The following is a 21484-nucleotide window of genomic DNA, read 5'->3' as shown; positions in this document are numbered from 1 at the left end:
CCCGCCCCGGCCCGCTCGGCCACCCTCCCTCCTGTCGGCGAGGTGGGAGAGCACTCGGGAACCTCACGCCCCCCGGGACTATGCCTGTACCGACCCCGAGGAGCGCACCGCGCAAGCAGGGAAGGCCCCGAGGGTGCCGGCGCCGGCACCAGGGCGTCCCAGTCAGGGGCCCACGGTTTGCAAGGGAACCGCCCCCCAAGCCCAGAACCGAGGAAGAGGCTCGGACACACTGGACACACAGCCGCTCGATAAAGTAAAATACAACAAAATGTTTAATGAGCAAATTCGTCTTAGCAAATATGAAACTGCCACAGAGAGTAGGAGAGGGGCAGGGGCCACGGGGCTGGGCGCAGGTCGGGGGAGACTAAAGAGGAAAAATCAACTACGTAAGAAACCCAGGAGGGGACCAGAGAGGACCAGAGGCCGAAGGAACAGAGCTGTGGTCCTGGGAAGGGAGAGGGCAGGGCACTGAGGGCCGGACAACAAAATTCAAAATAGTTTGGCCATAAAATATAAACACGCTATGTTCCTACCGTGGGGAAGGGGAGGAGAAAGGGGGTCTAAGGGAGAAGGAGAGGCTGTTTTGGGAGGGGCTGGGGTCCTACCCCGCCCTGCTGTGCACCCTGTCCCCATCCCAACCCCTTCCCTCTGTGTCTGTGTGGGTGCGTGTTGTCTGTGTGGGCTGTGTGCGCACTTCCCCAGTCCCCTCCCTGCCCTAACCCCCCAACCCCCGCCCCCCACCCTTAATTGCTGCCATTCCAGTTGCTGCCGGCTGTCGTGTGTCTGCGGCTGTCACTCCTCTGCCCATCGTCTTCAGAGGGGGATAAGGGGGGGGCGGGAGTGGGGAGAAGCCCCCAGCCAGCCCTGCCCCCACCCTCCCCCAGCCGCCTCTACCAGAAGTCCCGGCGGTGATAAGAGTCGGGGTCACAGTATTTTGTGACAACCACTCTGTTGGCGAACTTGCGGCCCGTCAGGCCCTGCATGGCTTTCTGGCAGTCAAACACAGAGGTGAACTCCACAAAGATCTGTGGGGAAAGGAGAGGCAGGTTTGTGAACAAGGCTCAAGCCTAGCAGCCAGGCAGCCAGCATCTACCCAACCCCGGAACCGAAGGCAGGAAGGGACAGGGAGGAGGGGGCTTCACCACAGGCGTCGGAAAGGAACCCTTAGTGCAGGTTTGGTGGAGTTTACCCAAACATCCTCCAGAATCAAAAAACAAAAAGAGCAAAGACACACCACAGGCATGGAGGAGGAGAAAGAACAGAGACGCTGGGGTCAGCAGAGCCATAGAGGGCAGGCCTGGACAAGCTCATCGTGGGGAGGGTCCCTCGTGCTGAGTGAGTGTCTACTCCACACCAGCCACCATGGTGGGCGCTCCCAGAACCACCCCAACAATAAATGAGCTACGGGAAGCTCAGAAATTAGGATTCAAACTCAGGTTGAGTAAAATTTAAAAACTTGAATCTTGATCTATTCGAGCTTCTAACCTTACTTAAACCAATTTACAGGAAAATGGAGGGAGGGAAGAATACAATGAGCCTACATGAACACTGAAAATCCTATACAGCAGATGAATCTTATTTCTTCAACAAATAAAAGAGCTTGCAAAAAAAAAAAAGGGGGGGGGGGAGGGAGAAAGGTACAAACGATAAATTACAGGAATTTTTGTTACCAAATTCAAGGTAGGGACCTTGATCTGGATCCTTACTGAAACAAACTATAAAAAAAATTCTTGCCTGGGCACAGTGGCTCACGCCTGTAATCCCAGCACTTTGAGAGGCTGAGGCAGGCGGATCACCTGAGGTCAACAATTCAAGACCAGCCTGGCCAACATGGCGAAACCCCATCTCTACCGAAAATAAAAAAAATTAGCTGGGCATGATGGCGGGTGCCTGTCCCAGGTACTCTTTAACCCGGGAGATGGAGGACGCAGCGAGCCAAGATTGCGCAACTGCACTCCAGCTTGAACAACAGAGTGAGACTCAGTATCAAAAAAAAAAAAAATTCTTGGCCGGGCGCACTGGCTCACGTCTGTAATCCCAGCACTTTGAGAGGCCAAGACCGGCGGATCACGAGGTCAGGAGATCGAGACCATCCTGGCTAACACGGTGAAACCCCGTCTCTACTGAAAATAGAGAAAAAAAAAAAAACTAGCAGGGCGAGATGGCGGGTGCCTGTAGTCCCAGCTACTCCAGAGGCTGAGGCAGGAGAATGGCGTGAACCCAGGAGGCGGAGCTTGCAGTGAGTCAGAGATCGCGCCACTGCACTCCAGCCTGGGCGACAGAGCGAGGCTCCGTCTCAAAAAGTAGAAATAAAAAAAATTCTTGAGACAGAAAAATTTGAACATGGAATAGGCACTAAAGAATTTTGCTAATCTAATCATGCTTATTGTGGTTTTGTTAAAAGAACAATTTTTTAAGGTTATCTGCTTAGAGCAATGGTTGTCAAATGGAGGAGGGCTTGTCCCCAGGGAACACGGAGCAATGTTTGGAGATGCTTTTGGGTGTCTCAAAGCGAGGAGCAGTGCTCCTGCATCTGGTGGGTGGAGGGTGGGGATACATCTCAATATCCTACAACGCACAGCGCAGGCCCCCACAGAGAAGTTATCTGACCCAAATGTTAGTTGAGAAATTACAGACATATACTTAAGGATCTCAGATGAAATTTATCTGATATGCTTTAAAATAATCCAGCAAAGAAAAAAGAGGAGGGGGGAGAAATAAGCTGAATATGAAAATTAAGAATGACAAAATATTGGTAACTTGAAGCCAGATGAAGGAACGCCAAAATATTAGCACATATACTATGATAAACACTCATCACTATTATAGTCTCTACTTTCAGATACATTTGAAAAGACATGTAACAAAAAATGTAAAACAGGAATACAATGCAGTAAGACCGAGTCTTGCTCCTTCACCCAGGCTGGGAGTGCAGTGGCGCAATCTTGGCTCACTGCAACCTCCCCCTCCCGGGCTCAAGTAATTCTCCTGCCTCAGCCTCCTGAGTAGCTGGGGTTACAGGCATGTGCCACCACACCCGGCTAATTTTTGTATTTTTTTAGTAGAGATGGTGTTTCACCACATTGGCCAGGCTGGTCTCCAACTCCTGACCTCATGATCCGCCTGTCTTGGCCTCCCAAAGTGCTGGGATTACAGGTGTGAGCCACCTTGCCCAGCCAGTGCAATAATTTTAATATGTAAAACAGGTCAGCTGATCCCAAAGGCCAGGGTCTCTCCATTCCTTCTCTTCTTCCCACAAATGTTTCCTCAGCCCCTGCTTGAGCCAAGCTCCAGCCCAACACCAGAGAGCAGCCCTGACATACGAGCTCAAGGGGCGGGGACTCTGGAGGGCACGGGCAGGAGCTGCAGTGAGAGGAGATGCTGCTGGCCTTCCCCTTGCCCGTTCTCTAAGATGCTCCTTCCACCTCTCCAACTGCCTCCTCAACCCTGCTCTCCCACTTCGCCATCCCAAGGTCCCAAGCGGGACCCTGACACCTGAGTTCCATCAGCCCTCATGCTGGGAACACAGACCTGTCCAGCTAATTTATCCTCGACATCTCTACTGGGTGTCTCAGAAATCCAAAGCCAGCTAGCCACCCCCTCCCCCCGGCTCACCCCCGCCAACTTGCTCGTCACCCCTGCGTCTCACCTACCGTCCCCACCATCAGAGCTGCTACTGAGCAGCCCATAGGCCTCCCCTCTACACAAACACACCAATCACCAAAGTCTGGACACTTCCCAGGCACAAGTCTCCCTCAAATCCATCAACTCTCCATCCCCTGCTACTACTTTAAATCAGATTACTGGCCGGGCGCGGTGGCTCAAGCCTGTAATCCCAGCACTTTGGGAGGCTGAGACGGGCGGATCACGAGGTCAGGAGATCGAGACCATCCTGGCTAACACGGTGAAACCCCATCTCTACTAAAAATACAAAAACTAGCCGGGCGAGGTGGCGGGCACCTGTAGTCCCAGCTACTCGGGAGGCTGAGGCAGGAGAATGGCGTAAACCCGGGAGGCGGAGCTTGCAGTGAGCTGAGATCGGGCCACTGCACTCCAGTCAGGGCGACAGAGCGAGACTCCGCCTCAAAAAAAAAAAAAAAAAAAAAAAAAAAAAATCGGATTACCATCTTTCACCCAGTTTATCATGGGACACCTCCCCACCGTTCATTTTCCCAACTGCAGCCACAATCACCTCAAAAATGCCACCACCACAGCCCTGTTTTCTCTTTGAAAAGCCCACCACTCCAGGGGAAAGCCAAGCTGCTTCCACGACGTAAGAAGGCCCCCCTGCCCAATCTGGCCCTGCAGAGCCAGCCTTGGTCCTGACAAACCTGGCTGTGGCATCACTTCGGCAGCACCAACCCTGCCAGCCCCAGCAAGGCCTCCTGTCCACAGCACCCTCTCTGCCCTCCTGCTCATCCACATTCTGCCCTCCTGTCCACAACACCCTCTCCGCCCTCCTGCTCATCCACATTCTGCCCTGCAGGACTAAGCAGGGTAGGCAGAACCCAGGGAAGCACCTGCTGTGCCTCCGCACCCACCCCTAACCTCACCATGTGGGGCCATTTCCATGTGCCAGGCGTGACCACATTGGAGGCCTCTCAATATTGCTTCCCTCCCATCTGGCTCAAAATAACCGGTCATGATAAGACCCATGCAGCCCTCCAAGGCCTGCCACTCAGCCCCGGCCCCACCACCTCGCTCACTCACCTGCTCACTGCCACCTCTTAACCTTGACCACCCTGAATGAACAGCACACCCAGGAATGCTGCCCCTGCCCCGACTCAACACAGCATGCATGTCCTCTAACAGCTGCATCCCCAGGACCTCTGCTGCACAGGACAGGAGGGACCTCTATTTACTACTGAACCCTCAGCATCATCATACCAGGCTCTGATGTGGACACTGAGGGTTCAGTAGTAAACAGAGGTCCCTCCAAGCCTGGTACAGTGGGAATTCCATACATACGCCAAGCAAGGGGATCAAAGGGCAGGTCACACGCCCTCACCACCACCATCTCACAAGGCAGCCAAGGTGAGTTGGTTACACCTGTCACAGTGCTGGAGGCGACAGGACTTAGTGGGCTCTGAAATCAGACTCCGAGAACCTGAAACCTGCCAGTGTGAGCCACCCCAGCTGTGCTTGTCTCCTCTCACAATGGAGCTCAGGAGCTACTGAGAGGGCTCAGGGTGAGTGCAAACACAGCTTCAGCGGGGTGCCTGACATAGCAGACACCAGCAGGTGTCTTGGGACTGTTCCCAGCACTCTTCCCCACTCCACAGACCAGACAAAACCATTTGCACAAGCAAGGCCACCTAAGAAGGGGGAGCAGGGCCAACTTCTAAAGCAATACAGAGCTGCATTCCCCAACTACTGTCTCGCCTGCAGGCCTTAGGCCCCCACAGGGCCACACACCCTTCTGCGTCACCAACATCTCCTATGGCCAGGCCTAAGGGCAGCACTCAGTGACGGCACACACCTATATGCTCAGCGAAGGGAAAGGGAGACTGAGGAGAGGAGAGGAACAGAGAAGAGAGGGAGAAAGGTGGGAAGAGAGGGAGAAGGGAGGAAAGAGAGGGCGAGAAGAGGAAGGGGGAGAGGGTGAGAAAGCTCTGAGCCTGGGGCCTCCTGACCTTTCCGCAGCCGGGCACCTCGACACCGTCCACAGGCCGGGGGATCTCGATGGACTTGACAAGCCCGTACTTGCTGCACTCGTCCCGCACATCCTCTACGATCTCCTCGTACTCCTCGTCGTCCAGCAGCTCCTCCGGCAGCACCATGTTCATGAGGCACAGAACCTCAGTCGGGTGGCCGCCCATCTGCACCTGGGAGCTCATCAGGCCCGGCACTTGCAGGGTCACCGGCGTCTGATTGATGGTGCTCTGTGGGGCCAGGGGAGGCAGGGGCGTCACAGGGGGCCCAGACCCAGTCTCCCTCTGCTCAAGCCTATGCCCCTCAGATGCCCACCCAGAGAAAAGGCCATCTCTTAAACACCTAAAGCCCCACTCCCCAACACTGCACTGAACGCCCCCCAACTGCCTTCCCATGAAAGCTGGGAGAAAGATCAACACTTGTCCCTAGCCAGCCCTCCCACCCCCAGGGTCCCTCGAGCCAATGGAAGATGACGTGCCGGGGGGCTCACCAGCGTGGCATTCTTGGCTCCCACACTCGCCCTCTGGACCAGCAGCTTCTTATCCCCCAGCTGCATGCCGTTCAGCCCCGCAATGGCCTGCGTTTGGAGGATGAGGGGTAGGGGGTGCGGGAGAGGTGGGGTCAGGGACCGGGAGCCCAACACCTACCCCCAAGCCGGGGCATTGGTGGGGGAAGAGGGGAAGGCAAAGGGGATTAAGAGCCTGGAAAAAGCCAACACCATGGGACAAGGACAAGCCCACACGCAGGGCACTGCCTCAGGCTGGCCGCCTCCCGCCCCGTCCCGAGGAGGGGAGACCACGGCTTGGCAACAGACGCAGGGCAGGGAAGGACAGACGCGGCAGCGGCCAGGGACCAGGGACTCACCTGATCCGTGACGTTGATGTCCACGTACTCACAGAAGGCGTAGCCCTTGGAGAGCCCCGTGGCACTGTCCTTGACCAGGTTGAAGGCCTTGAGGGGCCCAAAGGATGTCAGCAGCTCTTTGACCTGCAGCGGCCGAGAGTCTATCAGGGCTGGGATGAGGTGGGGTGGGGTGGGGGCACGGGACTGGAGGGAGGCACGGAGGTTACCTGGTCATCGTTCAGGTAATTGGGTAAGCCCCCGATGAACAGCTTGTGGGCAGAGTCAGGGACCACAGTGGACACAACCCCTATGGGCAGAGGAGAGAAGGACTTCAATTCCAGTACCAGGTCATCTTCCCAAAAACCTGGACAGTCTACAGCAAGCTCCTCAATCGCCAAAAAGAACACTTCCTGCCTGATCTGACGAGGGAGGGGCCACCACATGCCCATCCCACCCCAGCCTGATTTGACGAGGGAGGGTCCTGGGCAGTGGCACAGAGGCTCCCTGGGGAGAACGCACCTTGTCTCCCAAATCTAAATCTGCCCAGCCTCAAGGGAACCTCAAACTAGAACATCCTCCAGAATGCTCCGAGGGCACAAAGTTCACACCCACATCTGCCACCTGCTGCTGTGGAATGCTGGCAGGTCACCTGGGCTCGGGACCTACTAGTGAGTCCCAACACACTCCACCCCTTCTCTGACAGCCACCCAGGCAAGGCTCCCATTAAAGCTTATCCCTGGTCGGGCACGGGGGGCTCACGCCTATAATCTCAGCACTCTGGGAGGCCAAGGTGGGTGGATCACGAGGTCAAGAAATAAGACCATCCTGGCCAACATGGTGAAACCCCATCTCTACTAGAAATACAAAAATTATCTGGGCGTGGTGGTGGGCGCCTGTAATCCCAGCTACTCGGGAGGCTGAGGCAGGAGAATCGCTTGAACCCAGGAGGTGGAGCTTGCAGTGAGCCAAGATCACTCCACTGCACTCCAGCCTGGGCAACAGAGCAAGACTCCGTCTCAAAAAAAAAAAAAGAAAAAAAAGGCTCAGTTCCTCCCTTCACGCCCTGCCAGAACAGCAGGTGTCACTGCAGGGGTGCCCCTGCCCTCACGGGGGCCGTGACACGATGAGGAGCCGAGGCTGCTCAGCAAGTCTCAGAGCAGTGTCCGCAGCATTAGCCACTCTGATCTCACTGGGAACTGGGGGCTGACTGTGGGATGCAGGGTCCACTGTCTTCGAGGGCTGACATACCAGAGTGAGGGCTTATCAGCTGAATTGATTGGCCCTTGATCCTGCCCTATCCGCTGAACTCTGGACTCACAGACAAGTGCCTGTTGGTGGGATGATTCACAGGCTCTGCCAACGTATCCTGATGCCATCCTGTCAGATGCCAGCTATGCCAGGACCCGGTAACCAACCAGCCTGACTCCCAAGTTCAAAGCCTAGGCCATGCGGCCTCCCCTTCCTCTGCAGCCCCCACACCAAGTGTGAGTGGCCCCATCCCACCTCCATCCTGATGCTGGGAAGGAACAGGTAAGGCAGGAAATGGGAAGGACCCTCAGAAGCTGAGCCGCTGTGCCCACGGGAGGAGGGAGGCGCCCATGCACCCTCTCCTACCTCCTCAAGCCCCTTCAGTCCATGACGACGTTGCCCCCAGAGAACTGGAAGCACCAACCCAGCCAGCTCCAAACACCAGACTGGGGCCACGGAGACCCCAGGAGACCCGTCTCCTATGCTACAGGGACAAGTAGCAGCAGCCCGGGAGCAGGAACACACACCAAGCACTCACCCCAACGGCCAGGCATCCTGTAAGACTTTCAAATCTCCTACTGCAATGCTGTTACAGCACAGAAGGCAATAACTGAGGCACAGAGCAAAGCCACATAGGCAGGAAAAAGGCAGCCTCCAGAGCCCACACTCAGCTGTGACTCTCCACAGGCAGCATGGCAGGCTGCAGGCTGTGCCTGGGTCCAAGGAAGAATGGGTCACACTGGAAGCTTGGCCTCGAGCTCTGGCTCTACACGTCTCACTTGAGCAACCCAGGGCCAAGGGTGCAAGAGTTGGGCTCTCTGGGTACATGGCTCCTTGAGTTCGAGTCATGTTTGTACCGTATGAGGCTCCAAGGGCCTCAGTGTCTTCATCTGTAGAATGGGAAGAATACTGGCGCCTGTTGTGCGAGCCACGTGCGTGAGAACAGCTCGGACCAAGTGCTGATTCAATAGAGGATGTGAGAACAGGCATGGCAGTCGCCGTGGCCCGGGCATCTGCGAGACTCAATGCCCACAACAGGGCTAGCCCAGCCCAGACACACACTGTGAGCACTGTCAGTGGGGTCAGCCCCTGTTACATGACAACTACTTCAAAGGAATCTTCTCGGAGCCTCGAGTTCCTCCACTCATCACTGAGGAGGAGGAGCTCTACTTGGCAGGGATGTTGCAAGAGTCGGGAGGGGAAACAGGACCCCATACCTCTTCAGCGGCTGCATCTATCAAGCATCGCACCTGGAGCAAAGGTGGTATGGGGAGGACCCAGCAGGATCCCCACTGTCCCGAAGCTCTTTCTCATCTGTAAGATGGAGGAATGTCCCCTCCCATGGTGACCAGGCCATCTCGGCCCAGGGGACGCCTGAAAGGAGCTCGGCAGCCACTGCTATCACTGGGTCGCCTTCAGCTCAGCCCCTGCCAGAGCACCCCATCACCTTCAGAAGTGTCAAGCCCCTCAGCCTGGTAAGAGAAGCAACCTTAGATCCATAACCCACCATTCCTATTCCCCAAGGTCCACCACGTCCCTACCCAGGAAGGAGGCACTGCACAACGAGGCCAGCTCTGCCGCAATCCATCTTTACTTACAAAAACAGGCAGTGGCCAGGCACAGTGGCTCACGCCTGTAATCCCAACACTTTGGGAGGCTGAGGCGGGTGGATCACAAAGTCAGGAGTTCAAGACCAACCTGGCCAACATGGTGAAACCCCGTCTCTACTAAAAACACAAAAAATGAGCAGGCATGGTGGTACATGCCTATAATCCCAGCTACTCGGGAGGTTGAGGCAGAAGAATCGCTTGAACCTGGAAGGCGGAGGTTGCAGTGAGCTGAGATCGCACCATTGCACTCCCGCCAGGGCAACAGAGCAACCCCGTCTCAAAAAAAAAACAAACAGGCAGTGGGTCAGAGTTGGCCTCTCAACCGTAACTTGCCAATCCCTGTATCGTAGGACTGTCATCCGTGGAGTGCACTTAGGACGGTGCCTGACACACACAGTAAGCACCAGCAAGTGGTGGGCCACTCACAGGATTTAAAATGAAAACACAGTGGATTCGCCAGAAGAGATGTGGGGAAGATATTCTGTAGCTTGATCGGGGAAACGCACCCATACATAAAAAGTCCATACAGATTGAAGCATGTCAACATATACCACAGGCTCTAAAAGGTTAGCTGAATTTACCAAAACTCACGGTGGAAAAGCACTGGGCTGAGTGCGGTGGCTCATGCCTGTAATCTCAACACGTTGGGAGGCCGAGGTGAGTGGATCACCTGAGGTCAGGCGTTCAAGACCAACCTGACCAACATGGTGAAACCCCACCTCTACTAAAAGTACAAAAATTAGCCGAGCATGGTGGCAGGTGCCTGTAATCCTAGCTGCTCGGGAGGTTGAAGCAGGAGAATTGCTTGAACCCTGGAGGCGGAGCCTGCAGTGAGACGAGATGGTGCCACTGCACTCCAGCCTGGGCAACAGAGTGAGACTCCGTCTCAAAAAACAACAACAGCAACAACAACAAAAAGAAAAGCACTGGAGGCCAGTGAGGGACCCAGCCCAAGTCCTGCCTGACATAGGTGTGCCTCCATCTGGGGCTCCACATTGCCTCCCTGAAGAGCTGACTTGGTTTCTAAAGGACTCCTCCAACAGTGAGTACCGGCCAGCAGAACCCTACCTCCTCCACGTCCTAAGAGACACGGCCACACCCTGACAGGGCATCAGACAAACCCTCACTCAAATCCATTCATCAACTACAAGGGTCAGCAAACTATAGCCTGTGGGCTGACAGGGCCCATCACCTGGTTTTGTACATCCTGCAAGCATTCTAAAGGGAGACCATTCTGTGGCCTGTGAATAGCACAGGAAAGCCCCATCTCAGCAGCCATGCGCACAGCCAGGCCCATGCACGCAGACACCGTCTGGCTGCTTTCACACAGTGAGATGGTCTGCCAACCCCTGATTTGCTATGTTACCTACCAATTAGAGACGATATTAAACACAGCTATGGGGAATGGCCCAGAACAGAAGATTCAAGGCAAACACTGGGAGACAAAAAACAAATGAACACCCAGGTGCCAGACCCCACAGCAGGAACTTTGCTGCCAACTGTCGACGCACGCCAGCCCCGATGGGCACGGACTGAGCCCTCCAAGGTCCGAGAGCAGGCATGAGGTCCCGACCACAAGCCTCTCACTTCCCCCAGCACCTCTGGTCCGATCCTGGCTCTGCCACATACAAGCCCGATCCTGGCTCTGCCACATACAAGCTGTGTGTCCCCAAGCAAGTCACAGCTCCCTCTCCCGGCCCTAGGCACCTTCTCTATCAGCAGGAGAGCACCCCACTCGCACAGACTGAGGGGAAGCAGGGAAAAGGCACCTATGGTCCACAGTACTTACACGACTTCCTAAGCCACTCCAGCTGGGCTGAAGGGAAGGATGGGCCATGGGAACAGGACTGGGGAGGAAGAGGACCCTTAATGGATCCCCCACTCACCAGGCACATAGACGGAGGGGTTCTCTGACATGCCAGGAAGCGGCTGGTAGTCATGAGGCCTGCGGATCTTTAGTGACTGGCCCTGGAAGATGATGCCATCAAAGGCCATGGCCTGGGTAGTCTCGTCCACTGAGCGGAACTGAATGAAAGAGAAAGGTGTGGTGAGGGTGGCGGCCAGGGACTGATACAGGCCCTAGTGTTCCAGGATTGGGATTTCCTCTTTCCTTTCACTCATGTGAACAAATACAACATGCCAGGCCCCAGGCTGGGCACTGGGAGGACAACAGACACACATGTCCCTGCTGCCAGGAGCTCACACTCGACCGTTAAAAACACCAGGCACCCAACACCAACACAGAGGCAAACACACAATTGCAGGCTGTGACGATGCGGAAGAGGGACAAAATGCTGAAAAAGGATGTCACGGGGAAGCTTAGTTGAATGAGGAGATGATAGTACTGGAGTATTTCTGGTGAGGGGACATTTCAGCCCATATCTGGAGCAGTGCAACGGAAAGTGGAGTGCAGTGAGGCAAGCACAAAGCGCGAGGGAGTGCTGAGAAGCCTCCACGGCAAGCCAGCACTGCCAATGCCTTCACAGTACTTCACCACAGTTATCAGTCCAAGAGTCGAAAATCAAAAACCAAGGCCCTTTCCCAACAGTTGAGAAACACTGACACAGAAGACTAGTTAGGAACATCAATTAGCTGAGGTCACGGAAGACTAGTTAGAACATCAGTGAGCTGGCGTAAAGAGCTCTAGCCAAGCAGGCAGGAGCATGGTACGTTCTGGGAAGGTCGGCATGGCCAGAGTGCAGAGGACTGGGCCGGAATGGTCTGGAAAAGGCCAAAAAGGTCTGCAGAGGCCAAACAGGCCTCTCAGGTCACAGAGAAAGCAAAGGTAAGGGAGAAAGTAGGATCAGATCTGCAGAGCTATTACAGGGCTCACTTCAGTGACCAGGTGGAGAACGGGCTGCAGAGGGCCCAGTGGAAACAGCACAGGGCAGCTCCACACACCAGCGGCCTGAGGGATGGGCCCTCACATCACACACGTTTCCTTCACCCCACTCACTCCCCAGCTCACCTCCAAAAAGGCAAAATTCTTGTCCTGGTTAATCTGCACAGCCAACACTGGGTTGCCAGGGGCCTGGGTCAGCCCCCCTAGGCGCATCTGGGCGTTGAAGAAATCCATCATGGCCTCCTGCAGAGGGAATAGGAGACAAGGGGGGGGCGGGGGAAGGGAGGTGGAGAGAGGAGGGGAAGGGTGAGAGAGGGAGACACAGAGGGGTTTGGGGGTAAGGGGAGAGGGATGAGGGGAGGGAGGAGGGGGAAGGAACAGTGGAATATGGGTGGGGGTGTAGAAGTCAATAGTAGGAACAGAAGCGAGAGAGAAAATGGGGAGGAAGCAGTAGCAAGAAGACGGCCAAGGGCAGGCGATGGACAGGCGTTGGGGGACAGACACAGGGGCCCCAAAAAATCAGGGGAAAGGAGAAGATTGTTCAAGAAAAGGCAGAGGAAATGGTGACAACACAAAATGAAGAAAAACACGAAACAGAGGAGATGAAGAGACAGAGCACACAGGGAAGGGACACCCAGTGGAGACAGACAGAGAAGTGGCAGGAAAGTAGAAAGGAAGTGGCAGGCAGGGGCAGAGACGAGCAAAGGACAGAAAAGGAAAGCAGACAGAGACGAGCGAGGAGGAGGAGGTCAAGAGTGCAGGGGCGGGAGGGGAGGAGTGTAGGGAGGAGGGCAGGGACGGGAGGGGAGGAGAAAAGAGTGATGTGGAGGAATCTGGCCCTGGAGTCCGGGGGCTGGTTTATCAAATGTAGCAAAGTGCAGGTTGAGAAAGTCAGAATGGACCTTACTTGCCTTCGACGATGGTAGCAAACTTTTTGTTGCTACGAGGGATCTCAGCCCCACAATATTTCACTTTAAAGAGAAATGGAAACAACTCTTTGATCTCGGGATTCTCAGGGGGTGCCACAGGAAGGGGTTGGGGAGAGGGGAGAGGGAAAAGGAGTGGTGGGGAACGGGGAGGTCAGGGGCGATCAAAAACAAAAGAACAGCGACCATGGGAGGGACGTGGGGGAGAGGATGGGGGACAGGCGGCAGAGAAGGAGAGGCGTGTCAGAAAAAAACTGAGGGGCAGCGTGCGTCTGTGTGTGTGTGTGTGTGTGTGTGTGTATGTGTGTGCGTGTGTCCAAGTCTCCCTCTCTGTCTCTCTCCGACACGTAGGTACAACACGTGGGTACGTTATGTGTGTGCTTGATCCCTGGGTTGCTGAAGGAGGTTGGGGGGAGGGGAGACGGGAGAGGGGAAGAGGAGGGAGGGCGGGCCACCCCCAGCCCGGCCCCTGGCTGGCTCAACTCCATCGGTCCGTCTGGGAGGGGGCCGGGGGGTCTTGCAGGAGCAGAGTCTGACCCGTGCAGGTTGGGGAAAGGGAATGGAGGGAAGGGAAGGAATGGGGTAGGGGGACAAGGGAGAGGGCAGGGGCAGGGGGAGGGCAGTACCTCAGTGATGCCAAAGGGGATGTTGCCCACGTAGAGGCGCCGGGCTTGTCTAGTCATCTGGCTCCCGACCACGGGCACCGGCGTTGGGGTCACAGCCAGACCGTCAGGGGTCATGGTGGGGAGAAGAGCAGTGGCTGGAATCTGACCCGCAGCTTCAAAGGGGATAAAAGCAGGACAAAACCCCATGAGGGGAGTGTTCAGTGGCCTCCCCCATCACACACTGGGAGCTCCCCTCCTCGGCAGAAAGCTCCTACAGGCTCTCGGCCCTAGCACCTTCCAGAATCCTCTTTCCACCTCGGGACCCCCACCCTGTAACTGCTGCTCCTAAGAAGCCTCACTTCCTCATGGCATCCAGAGGGAGGCCCCAAAAGCACAGAGACCAGCCCTCCCAGGGTGTGCAACCCTCCACCTGTGTCCTCACCCCTCCAGGTACACACGCAGGAGAACAACTGACGGAGGCCCAGACCCCCCGGGGTGTGCAACCCTCCACCTGTGTCCTCAACCCCTCCACGCACACACGCAGGGGAACGACTGACGGAGGCCCAGACCTCTCGGGGTGTGCAACCCTCCAGCTGTGTCCTCAACCCCTCCACGCACACACGCAGGGGAACGCCTGACGGAGAATCCCAGCCCCTGCACCCTCTCGCTCTGGGAGCAGCCCGGCCAGGGGCCTACCTTGCATGGCCTTGTACTGCATTGGGGTGATGTGCTCAAAGCCCGGAGGTGGCACGTCCCAGTATTTACGGACCTTCTTCTTCTTCTCATGGCGGGGGGAACGACTGGGGGAGGTGGGAGGGGAGAGCGGGGCAGGGCAACCTCAGTCTAACAGTGGGCCTGCGAGCCCCCCCCCAGGCACCTTTTCACCCTCCCCCCAACCATGTAAGCTCCACTCTCTCCAGGAAAGGAGAGGATCTGGGGCAGGGCCTGGGGGAGGGGTGCTGGTTTCAAGGTAAGTGGACTCTTCCCAGTGCTTGGCCCAGGGCTGGAAACGGGCGGGACAGGGTGCACGGGCGTGAGGAAGGTGAAGGGAGTGGACGTCAGGGAGGAAGGGGCAGGAAGAGAAGCTCACATCAGTCCACCGTGCTCCTCTTTAGCGCCTCTGGTCAAAGGTTTGCTGGGGGGTGGGAGGGAAAGGTATGGGGAGGGGTGACTGGGGACCCTCGTCTTCCCCACATGCCACACCCCCCCAAGGGCACTGAGCCCCAGGGTGGGAGCAGGGCCGAGGTGAACAAGCAGCAAGCAGGCCCCCCTCGGCCCTGCCATTTCCCCCCAAACACCCCCAACCCCCAGGAAAGAGGAAGTGAGGAAAGGAGAAAGGGGCCAGGGGCCAGGAAGGACCGGTCTCTAGCTGGAGAAACTGAGCTGGGAGGAGGCAGGAGGACTTCCGCCTATCCTGCCCTTCCTCACCTAAGGGGGCAGAGAACAGAGAGGGAAGCCTAGAAGGGAAGAGGCGGTGGAAACCGACACCCCGGGCCAGAAAGTAAGCCCAGGCTGTGGATACTGCCTCGGTCCCAAGAGCTCCCTTCTCCTGGGAGGCAGGGAAGAAAGAAACTGGAGACAGAGACCAACCCCCTCGAAGAGAGTCCCACAGAGAGCCACACAGAGTCGAAAAGAAGGAACAGGCCCTCAGAGTCAGAGACAGAGAACAGCCCCTTGTGAAGGAAAACACAGAATCAATTCCCAGGCTCCAGATAAAGAACCTATTGCCCCCAGCAACCCACCAGCAACCACCAAGAGAAAATGAAAGAAACCCCAGAAAGAGGGGAAAAAATCGGAATTCAAGACAGACCAAGCAGTAGATCCCTCCCCCAGATCCATACGAAGAACAAACGAGCCACACAGGGCCCGGGCCCAGACACACACGCACAGGCCACCCACAGGCCGGCCAACACCAACCCCCTGACTCCCAGGCTGGCCCAGGAGGATCCCTGAGCCCTAGTACCTTCGTCGCCGCCTGTCCCGGGAGGCGCTCCGCTGGTCCCGGTTGCGCCGGTCACGGCTCCGGCTCCGGCGTTTGCGGTCCCGGCTTCGAGAGCGGCTGTGGCTGCGCTTCCTATGCCGGTTCTCCTTGTCCCGCTCTGGGCAAGGGTGAGAGGAGGGGCAAGGGATGAGCGGAGTAAGGCTGCGGGCCCAGCCCACCCTGCGCGCTGGTGGCTATTTCCCCAGCCCCAGGGAGGCCACCCCCAAAGGGAAGGGATCCAATGGAGGAAGGGAATTAACAGGCCTCCTGGGTCCACAAGCGAGTCCAGGGACCACGAGGGGACCAGGGGGACGGGGCCTGGAAATGCCCCCGGGGTGTGAGATACCTGAGGATGCTCAGGAGGAGCTGGGAGCCAGAGAAGACAGAGGAGGCTGGCTCCTGGTCCCCTCGAGGGCTGAGGGGCCTGACCCCAGGGTCGTCCCTGAGAGGGGCAGGGCTAGAGGCTGGGGAATCAAGAGACCCAATGATGTTTTCCTGAAGGGACCCAGCGACCCCTCAGGAAAGACCTCTGCAACCAGCTGGCACCCACAGCCCCACCACCAAGCCTAGGGGTCAGGTGCCAGGCAGGATCTGATATCCCCAGGAAGCAGGGAAACTCAACCCATCCCTTCCCAAGCCAGTGAATAATGCAGAAGCAAGCACCCTTCCCCAGGGGAAGGGAAGGGCCTCAGAGAATCCGCAGACTGAAGGGGAAAGAGGCCCTCCTCTACTTCAACAGGTCAGGGGAGGAGCTTGCCCCATCCCGACTTGAATCCCAAACCACTTGATTCTCCCGGCCTCACTCCCTTCAAAGCCAAGTACTGGAGAGGCTGTACTATAGGGTAGGGGCATGCATCTCTGCCAGCCTCCAGCCGGCTCCCTCAACCCTCTATTTGCCTGATGTAGCCACTAGAAACAGAGCCTCGCTGGTAAAACCACAGAAACCTCTGCTCTCACTAGACCCTTCAACCCCTGAAGAAGGAAGACCAGCCCTTTAAGATGGAGGATAAAGCATGAGCATTGGGGGTGTTCATGAGCACCGCCATACCATTTCCTTAATTCAAAGACACCCAGATTTCTCAACTAGCCACGAAGCACACACACAAAAAAGATGCACACGTTAAGGTGCTCATGTATGTGAACACGCATCTCCTGCAGTGATCATCCCTGGGGACAAGAGGAGGAAAAGGCACTGAGGGAAGATGTTAAACTTTAGCCTCACCCACAGTGTTTTGTCTTATGTCTCTGTGAAGCAATTTGAATGTTTGGAAAAGCACCGCAATTCCAAAACCACCAACACTCAGAAAAATATGCACCCAGAAGAGAAAAAAACAGTAACGAATATTGAGATGCTTCCTACAATTGGAATCTGTACTAAATAGTTTTGTTTGTTCTTAATCCTCACTACTGCTTCGGAAACACTGCTGGGGGCTGACCTAATGGGTAGAAACCTAAGGTTCAGAGAGATCACAGTTGCCCAAAGCCAAACAGCTAAGAAATGGTGATACCGGAATGGAAACACTCAAACATCAGTGAGTTAAGCATGAGGCCATACTCTTGAATGTGGATCAGGCAGAACACTCAAGTCTGGCTAGAACCACTAATGACAATATAATTGTCCCCTTGAAGGCCAAAAACCCCAAAATCAAAAACTGAAATTGGGAGGAACAATCGGCAGGACAGGCCAGCAGTGCAGAGCAGCAGGGTAAGCACGCAGGCTCGGCACTGGGCACAACTCCACGCTTGTAGGATGGACAGGCTGTGAGCCCCAAGAGCCCTTCCTGCTGCTAAGGCTCTGAAACAGGCAAGCAGGCAGAGAGGAAGCCACGCAGAGAAAGCAATGACGCCCGCTGGGTGCCTGGGACAGGCAAGGAAATTCCCTATCGACACAGGTAGCAGAGGAAGGGACTGAGGTACAGAGGCTGATCCGTCCTCCACAAAGACCCACAGGCAGAGTGACAGGTGGGCAGAGCTTCCCCTATGACAAGAACCCTCTCCCACACACTGATGCTGGACAGGTAAAAACAAGAGAACTTCATCTGCTCAAAACACTGTATTGTGGTCATCTTATGGGAGCAGCTCCGGCAACTCAGGAGCCGTGCCAGGTCTCAGGGACGGCCCTATCAGCACCAAGGGGGAAACCCCACGAGAACCAGCGAAGCACCATCTGAGAGCCTCAAAGAACGGCCCGATCAGCTCCACTTGGTGGCCCAGCAGAGTGGAACTTGGCCTTGCAGCCAGCCAGAGCTCAGAATCAGCACCTGCTTTTCTTCTAACCAACAAAAACTATGCAAAAACAACTTAACCTTTAAGAGTTGGTTTTTTCTCTGTAAACGAGGGTCACATCTACTCCACCCAGGTGTTGTGTGACAGAATGACATTTGGAAAGCACCTTTTCCTGCCCTTTCCCAACTATGACACAATCCCTGTGAGTGGAAGACCCTCCTCTTTAAGCATGGGATTTTACAATTGCAAATATCGCTTACTGAACACCTAGTGTACAACAAGCCACATGCCACACACTTTATGTTACCCCATTTAATCTCAGCTCTGCCTCTGACTAGCTGAGCCCTGAGAAAGTTTTTAACTTTTCTGAGCCCTCAGTTTCCTCCCCAGTAGAGGTGGAAATCATTTTGACCTCACAGGGCTGTTACAAGGATCCCCTAAGTAAAATCATGCTAAGAGTTTAGCGAAGAGCCTGGCACACGTAAGCGCTCAGAGTTTAACTACACCTATCATTACTACAATCTTTATTAATCCTCTCAAAACCCAGTGAGAAGAAAATAATAATGTCTACAAATAGAAAAAAAAAAAAAAAGATACAAACGTATTAAAAGTAGTTACTAACCAACAAAGCAAGTATCTAAACCCCCGATGTGCTCAACTCCAAAGCCTATGCTCTTGAACAGTCCATCACCTAAGACAGAGTCAGACCCTCAGTAAACGTTATTTCTTCCCCAGGGCACTGTTTCCTAATACAGCCCCTACCCAACTCTAGCCTGGGTTCAAAGGAAAATTCCTTAGCCCTCATTTCGTCCTCCAAACGACATAGGATCATGGGCAGCTGAAGCCTCAAAACAAATGAAACAAGTCCCCAACCTTCCCTAGTCCTGTGTTTCTTCACTCTCAAACTGAAACATGGAACAACTCTCCCACTTCTAACATTCTCGGAATCCCTAAGATCAGCAGGGCCCCAAGCTTTTTGTTCTCACCCATCATAATTATGGATACCCTGAAGGGAACCTGCCTCCCATCTTCCCCGTTAAGTGAAGAGTTTAACGCAGTGGGCCAGATCCCTCTTCCTTCCTCAGAACCTGCTTCCTTATCTCTACATTGAGATCTGAGGCTGGGTATTATCAGGTGCCCTGAGTTGGGATCGTACATGATTTGAGGTTTGTCTCAAACACTCCATATCGCGATTCTCGGGACCGCCAAAAGTTCCGCATATGCAGGATGTGTGCGTGCCGACACTCAAAGAATGCAGCTGCTTTAGGGAACATGCGCCCAACACATTAATGAGGCGCAACACTACCAACAGACGGGGCAGAAACAACCTGGCAGGAGAGCTCGCAGCAAATCAGCAAAAAGGAAAAAGGGTAAGAGACGGGCTCGTGGCCTCCAAGAGTCCCCGAAACAGCTCTGTCCTCATCCACGTGAAGGAGGGAAAGGGGGGGCCCCCCCGAGTCCTCACAACCGCCATTTTGGAAACAAAGGGGGCGTGGAGACGCGGCCGTGGGCCCGACCGGAAGCGGAAGTGCCAAGGCAGCGGGAGAAAAAGAACGGATTACGGGGCCTAACATAATCTCCTTTTCAGAGAAAACAAGAAGATTTTAAAAAACAAAAGTTCACGTCGAGGTACCTGGCGCACTCGCGCCGCGTCCCCCGAGCCACCTCCGGCAGGACCACGTGGGGCACGGGGACAGCCGCCGTGCGCATGCGTCATGGGCCCGCGCCCCGCCGCCCCCTTCCCCTCGCCTAGCGCGCGGCCGAACGCTGGGGACGTCACGTGAACGAGGCGCGCGCCAGGGAACCGGGGTTGGGGGGGGTCGCACGGCCGTGAGAGGTGGGGGGGAAACGAGGGAGAAAATGGCGGGGGGGCAAAGAGCGACACGAGGCGCCGCCCACACCTCCGCCCCGCGACCCCGGCGCCCTCACCTTGTTTATTCTCGTTGAGCTGCCGCTCGAACTCGTCGAAGTCCGACATGCTGAGGCGGCCGCGTACGGCCCTGTGCAGCTCTCGCCTCGCCTTGCCGCCCGCTCCGGCCGCTTCGGCTACTTCCGCCGCTGGCTTCGGCTACTTCCGGCCGCCGCCGGCGCTTCGCCACCTCCTACCTAATCAAGCCTCCGGCAGCCCTCCCCACCCGCCCGGGCTCCGCCCCCTCACCCGCCCGCCCGCCCGCGAGCTTGCCCCTCCCCCCGAGCCTGGCTCCGAAGCACGTCGGCTATTTCCGGACACTGGACGAAGGAGAGGCAGACGGCAGCTGCGACTGCTTCCGAAAACACCCGAAGGTAGGGTTTCGCCGACTTCCCAGATTTCCGTAACTTTTCCAAAAATTATCTCCTCAACGTTTGGAGGTTTCCGTGTGTCTTCGTGTTCCAATGCGCCCAGCCCGCTCTGCGAGTTCGGGTTCTTCCGACAATTCAATCCGTCGCAGTCTTTGGGTGCTTCCACGGACTTCCTCCGATCTTCTCCGCCGGCCCTGTCCAAGCAATCGGCCACTTCCGACAATCCTAACCGTCCCGGCCTTCGGCTCTTTCCGGAGATTTCCGGAGCTCGCCCTCGGGCCCCTCCTGGGATTAAGCTCGAGTCCAAGTTTCGGCTTTTTCCGGAGATGCCACTCGCTCACTCCGCCGATCAGAGAACTTCGGCTCCTTCCGCCACCGCTTCGTGAAGGCCTCACTCTCCGGGGACAGCTTCGGCTTTTTTCGTGCGTGCTTCGGCTCCTTCCGGCTTCGGGAACCGAAAAGGGAGGGAAGACGGAGGCGAGGTGGGTCAGGGGAAGGGATACAGAGAAGGGGACGAGGTCCCGGTTCCCGGCACCTGGCTCTCCGGATGGGAAAAGTGAAAGAAAAAAAGGACCGGCCTCGCGGAGGGCCTGAGAAGGTTGCGCGAGACAAAAACAGCAAGAGGGGTGAACGGTGCGCGCGACCGCTACGGTGGTTCCCAGCGCGGCTTTTTGCGCCTGCGCAGGGTGGAAGCGGCGGGTGAGGGGAAACAGGCTTCTGCGCCTGCGTAAGAGTCTGTGGCGCGCTCTCTCACTTCTCCAGTGAAGGGGGTTGCGGGGACCAGGTTTCAGTCCCCATTGCGCGTGCGCGAGATTTTCCCTTCCTAGAGTGAAAGTGCTTAATCCCCAACGGTTAAATCCGGCCACCCTCTTGGTCGTCTTGGCAACCACATCAACGCGCTCCGGCCCCTCCCGTTGCGCAGGCGCAGCAGATGGATGATCGCTCATTACTTCCGGGAGACGGATGATCCGGCGTTACTGCCCCCTGGCGGCCGGACGGAAGTATCCTCCAGACTTGGCCTGGCCGCTAGGTGGCCTCCCCTGCTCGAGGTCATCGAGTCCCGCCTCGCGCCACTCACTGGTCCGCGTAGCCCAGCGGGTAGTGTTCACGCTTCTTTTTACTTTTTTTTTTTTTTTTTTTTTTTTTTTTTTTGCTACGGAGACTCTATCCCCCAGGCTAGAGTGCAGTGGCCCGATCTCGGCTCACTGGAACCTCCGCCTGCTGGGTTCAAGCGATTCTCCTGCCCTAGCCTCCCAAGTAGCTGGGACACC

General features: G+C 56.1%; 1 protein-coding gene across 2 annotated transcripts; it reads right to left on the bottom strand.

Annotated features, from left to right (window-relative positions):
• Positions 1-249: 249 nt before the first annotated feature.
• On the bottom strand, positions 250-20963 carry U2AF2 (U2 small nuclear RNA auxiliary factor 2). 2 transcript variants are annotated; one of them, XM_030942130.1, is made up of 12 exons: positions 19863-20963; positions 15690-15825; positions 14817-14861; positions 14423-14526; positions 13748-13899; positions 12322-12438; positions 11240-11378; positions 6723-6802; positions 6517-6639; positions 6143-6229; positions 5634-5882; positions 250-1025 (listed from the first exon to the last, which is right to left on the bottom strand). In XM_030942130.1, exons 1-12 carry the CDS (start codon positions 19909-19911, stop codon positions 891-893), a joined length of 1416 nt encoding a protein of 471 aa, XP_030797990.1. In that variant the 5' UTR covers positions 19912-20963; the 3' UTR covers positions 250-890. The 2 variants fall into 2 exon arrangements, with proteins under 2 accessions (XP_030797990.1, XP_030797989.1); XM_030942129.1 differs by having other exon boundaries at positions 6131-6229; positions 19863-19945.
• Positions 20964-21484: the final 521 nt, after the last annotated feature.

This window comes from Rhinopithecus roxellana, chromosome 12, assembly GCF_007565055.1.
Source record: "Rhinopithecus roxellana isolate Shanxi Qingling chromosome 12, ASM756505v1, whole genome shotgun sequence".
NCBI classification, from domain to species: domain Eukaryota; kingdom Metazoa; phylum Chordata; class Mammalia; order Primates; family Cercopithecidae; genus Rhinopithecus; species Rhinopithecus roxellana.
Note: the sequence above shows the minus strand (reverse complement) of the source record. Positions and strands in the feature narration are given on the sequence as shown.

Bases quoted from the DNA above. Each gene is read 5' to 3' on its own strand.
- U2AF2 (XM_030942129.1), bottom strand. From the start codon at position 19,911: ATGTCGGACTTCGACGAGTTCGAGCGGCAGCTCAACGAGAATAAACAA. The intron at 15,826-19,862 runs GTGAGGGCGCCG...ACCCTTGCCCAG, and splicing joins GCTCAACGAGAATAAACAAG to AGCGGGACAAGGAGAACCGG. The intron at 1,026-5,633 runs GTCAGGAGGCCC...CTTTCCCCACAG, and splicing joins AGGTGCCCGGCTGCGGAAAG to ATCTTTGTGGAGTTCACCTC.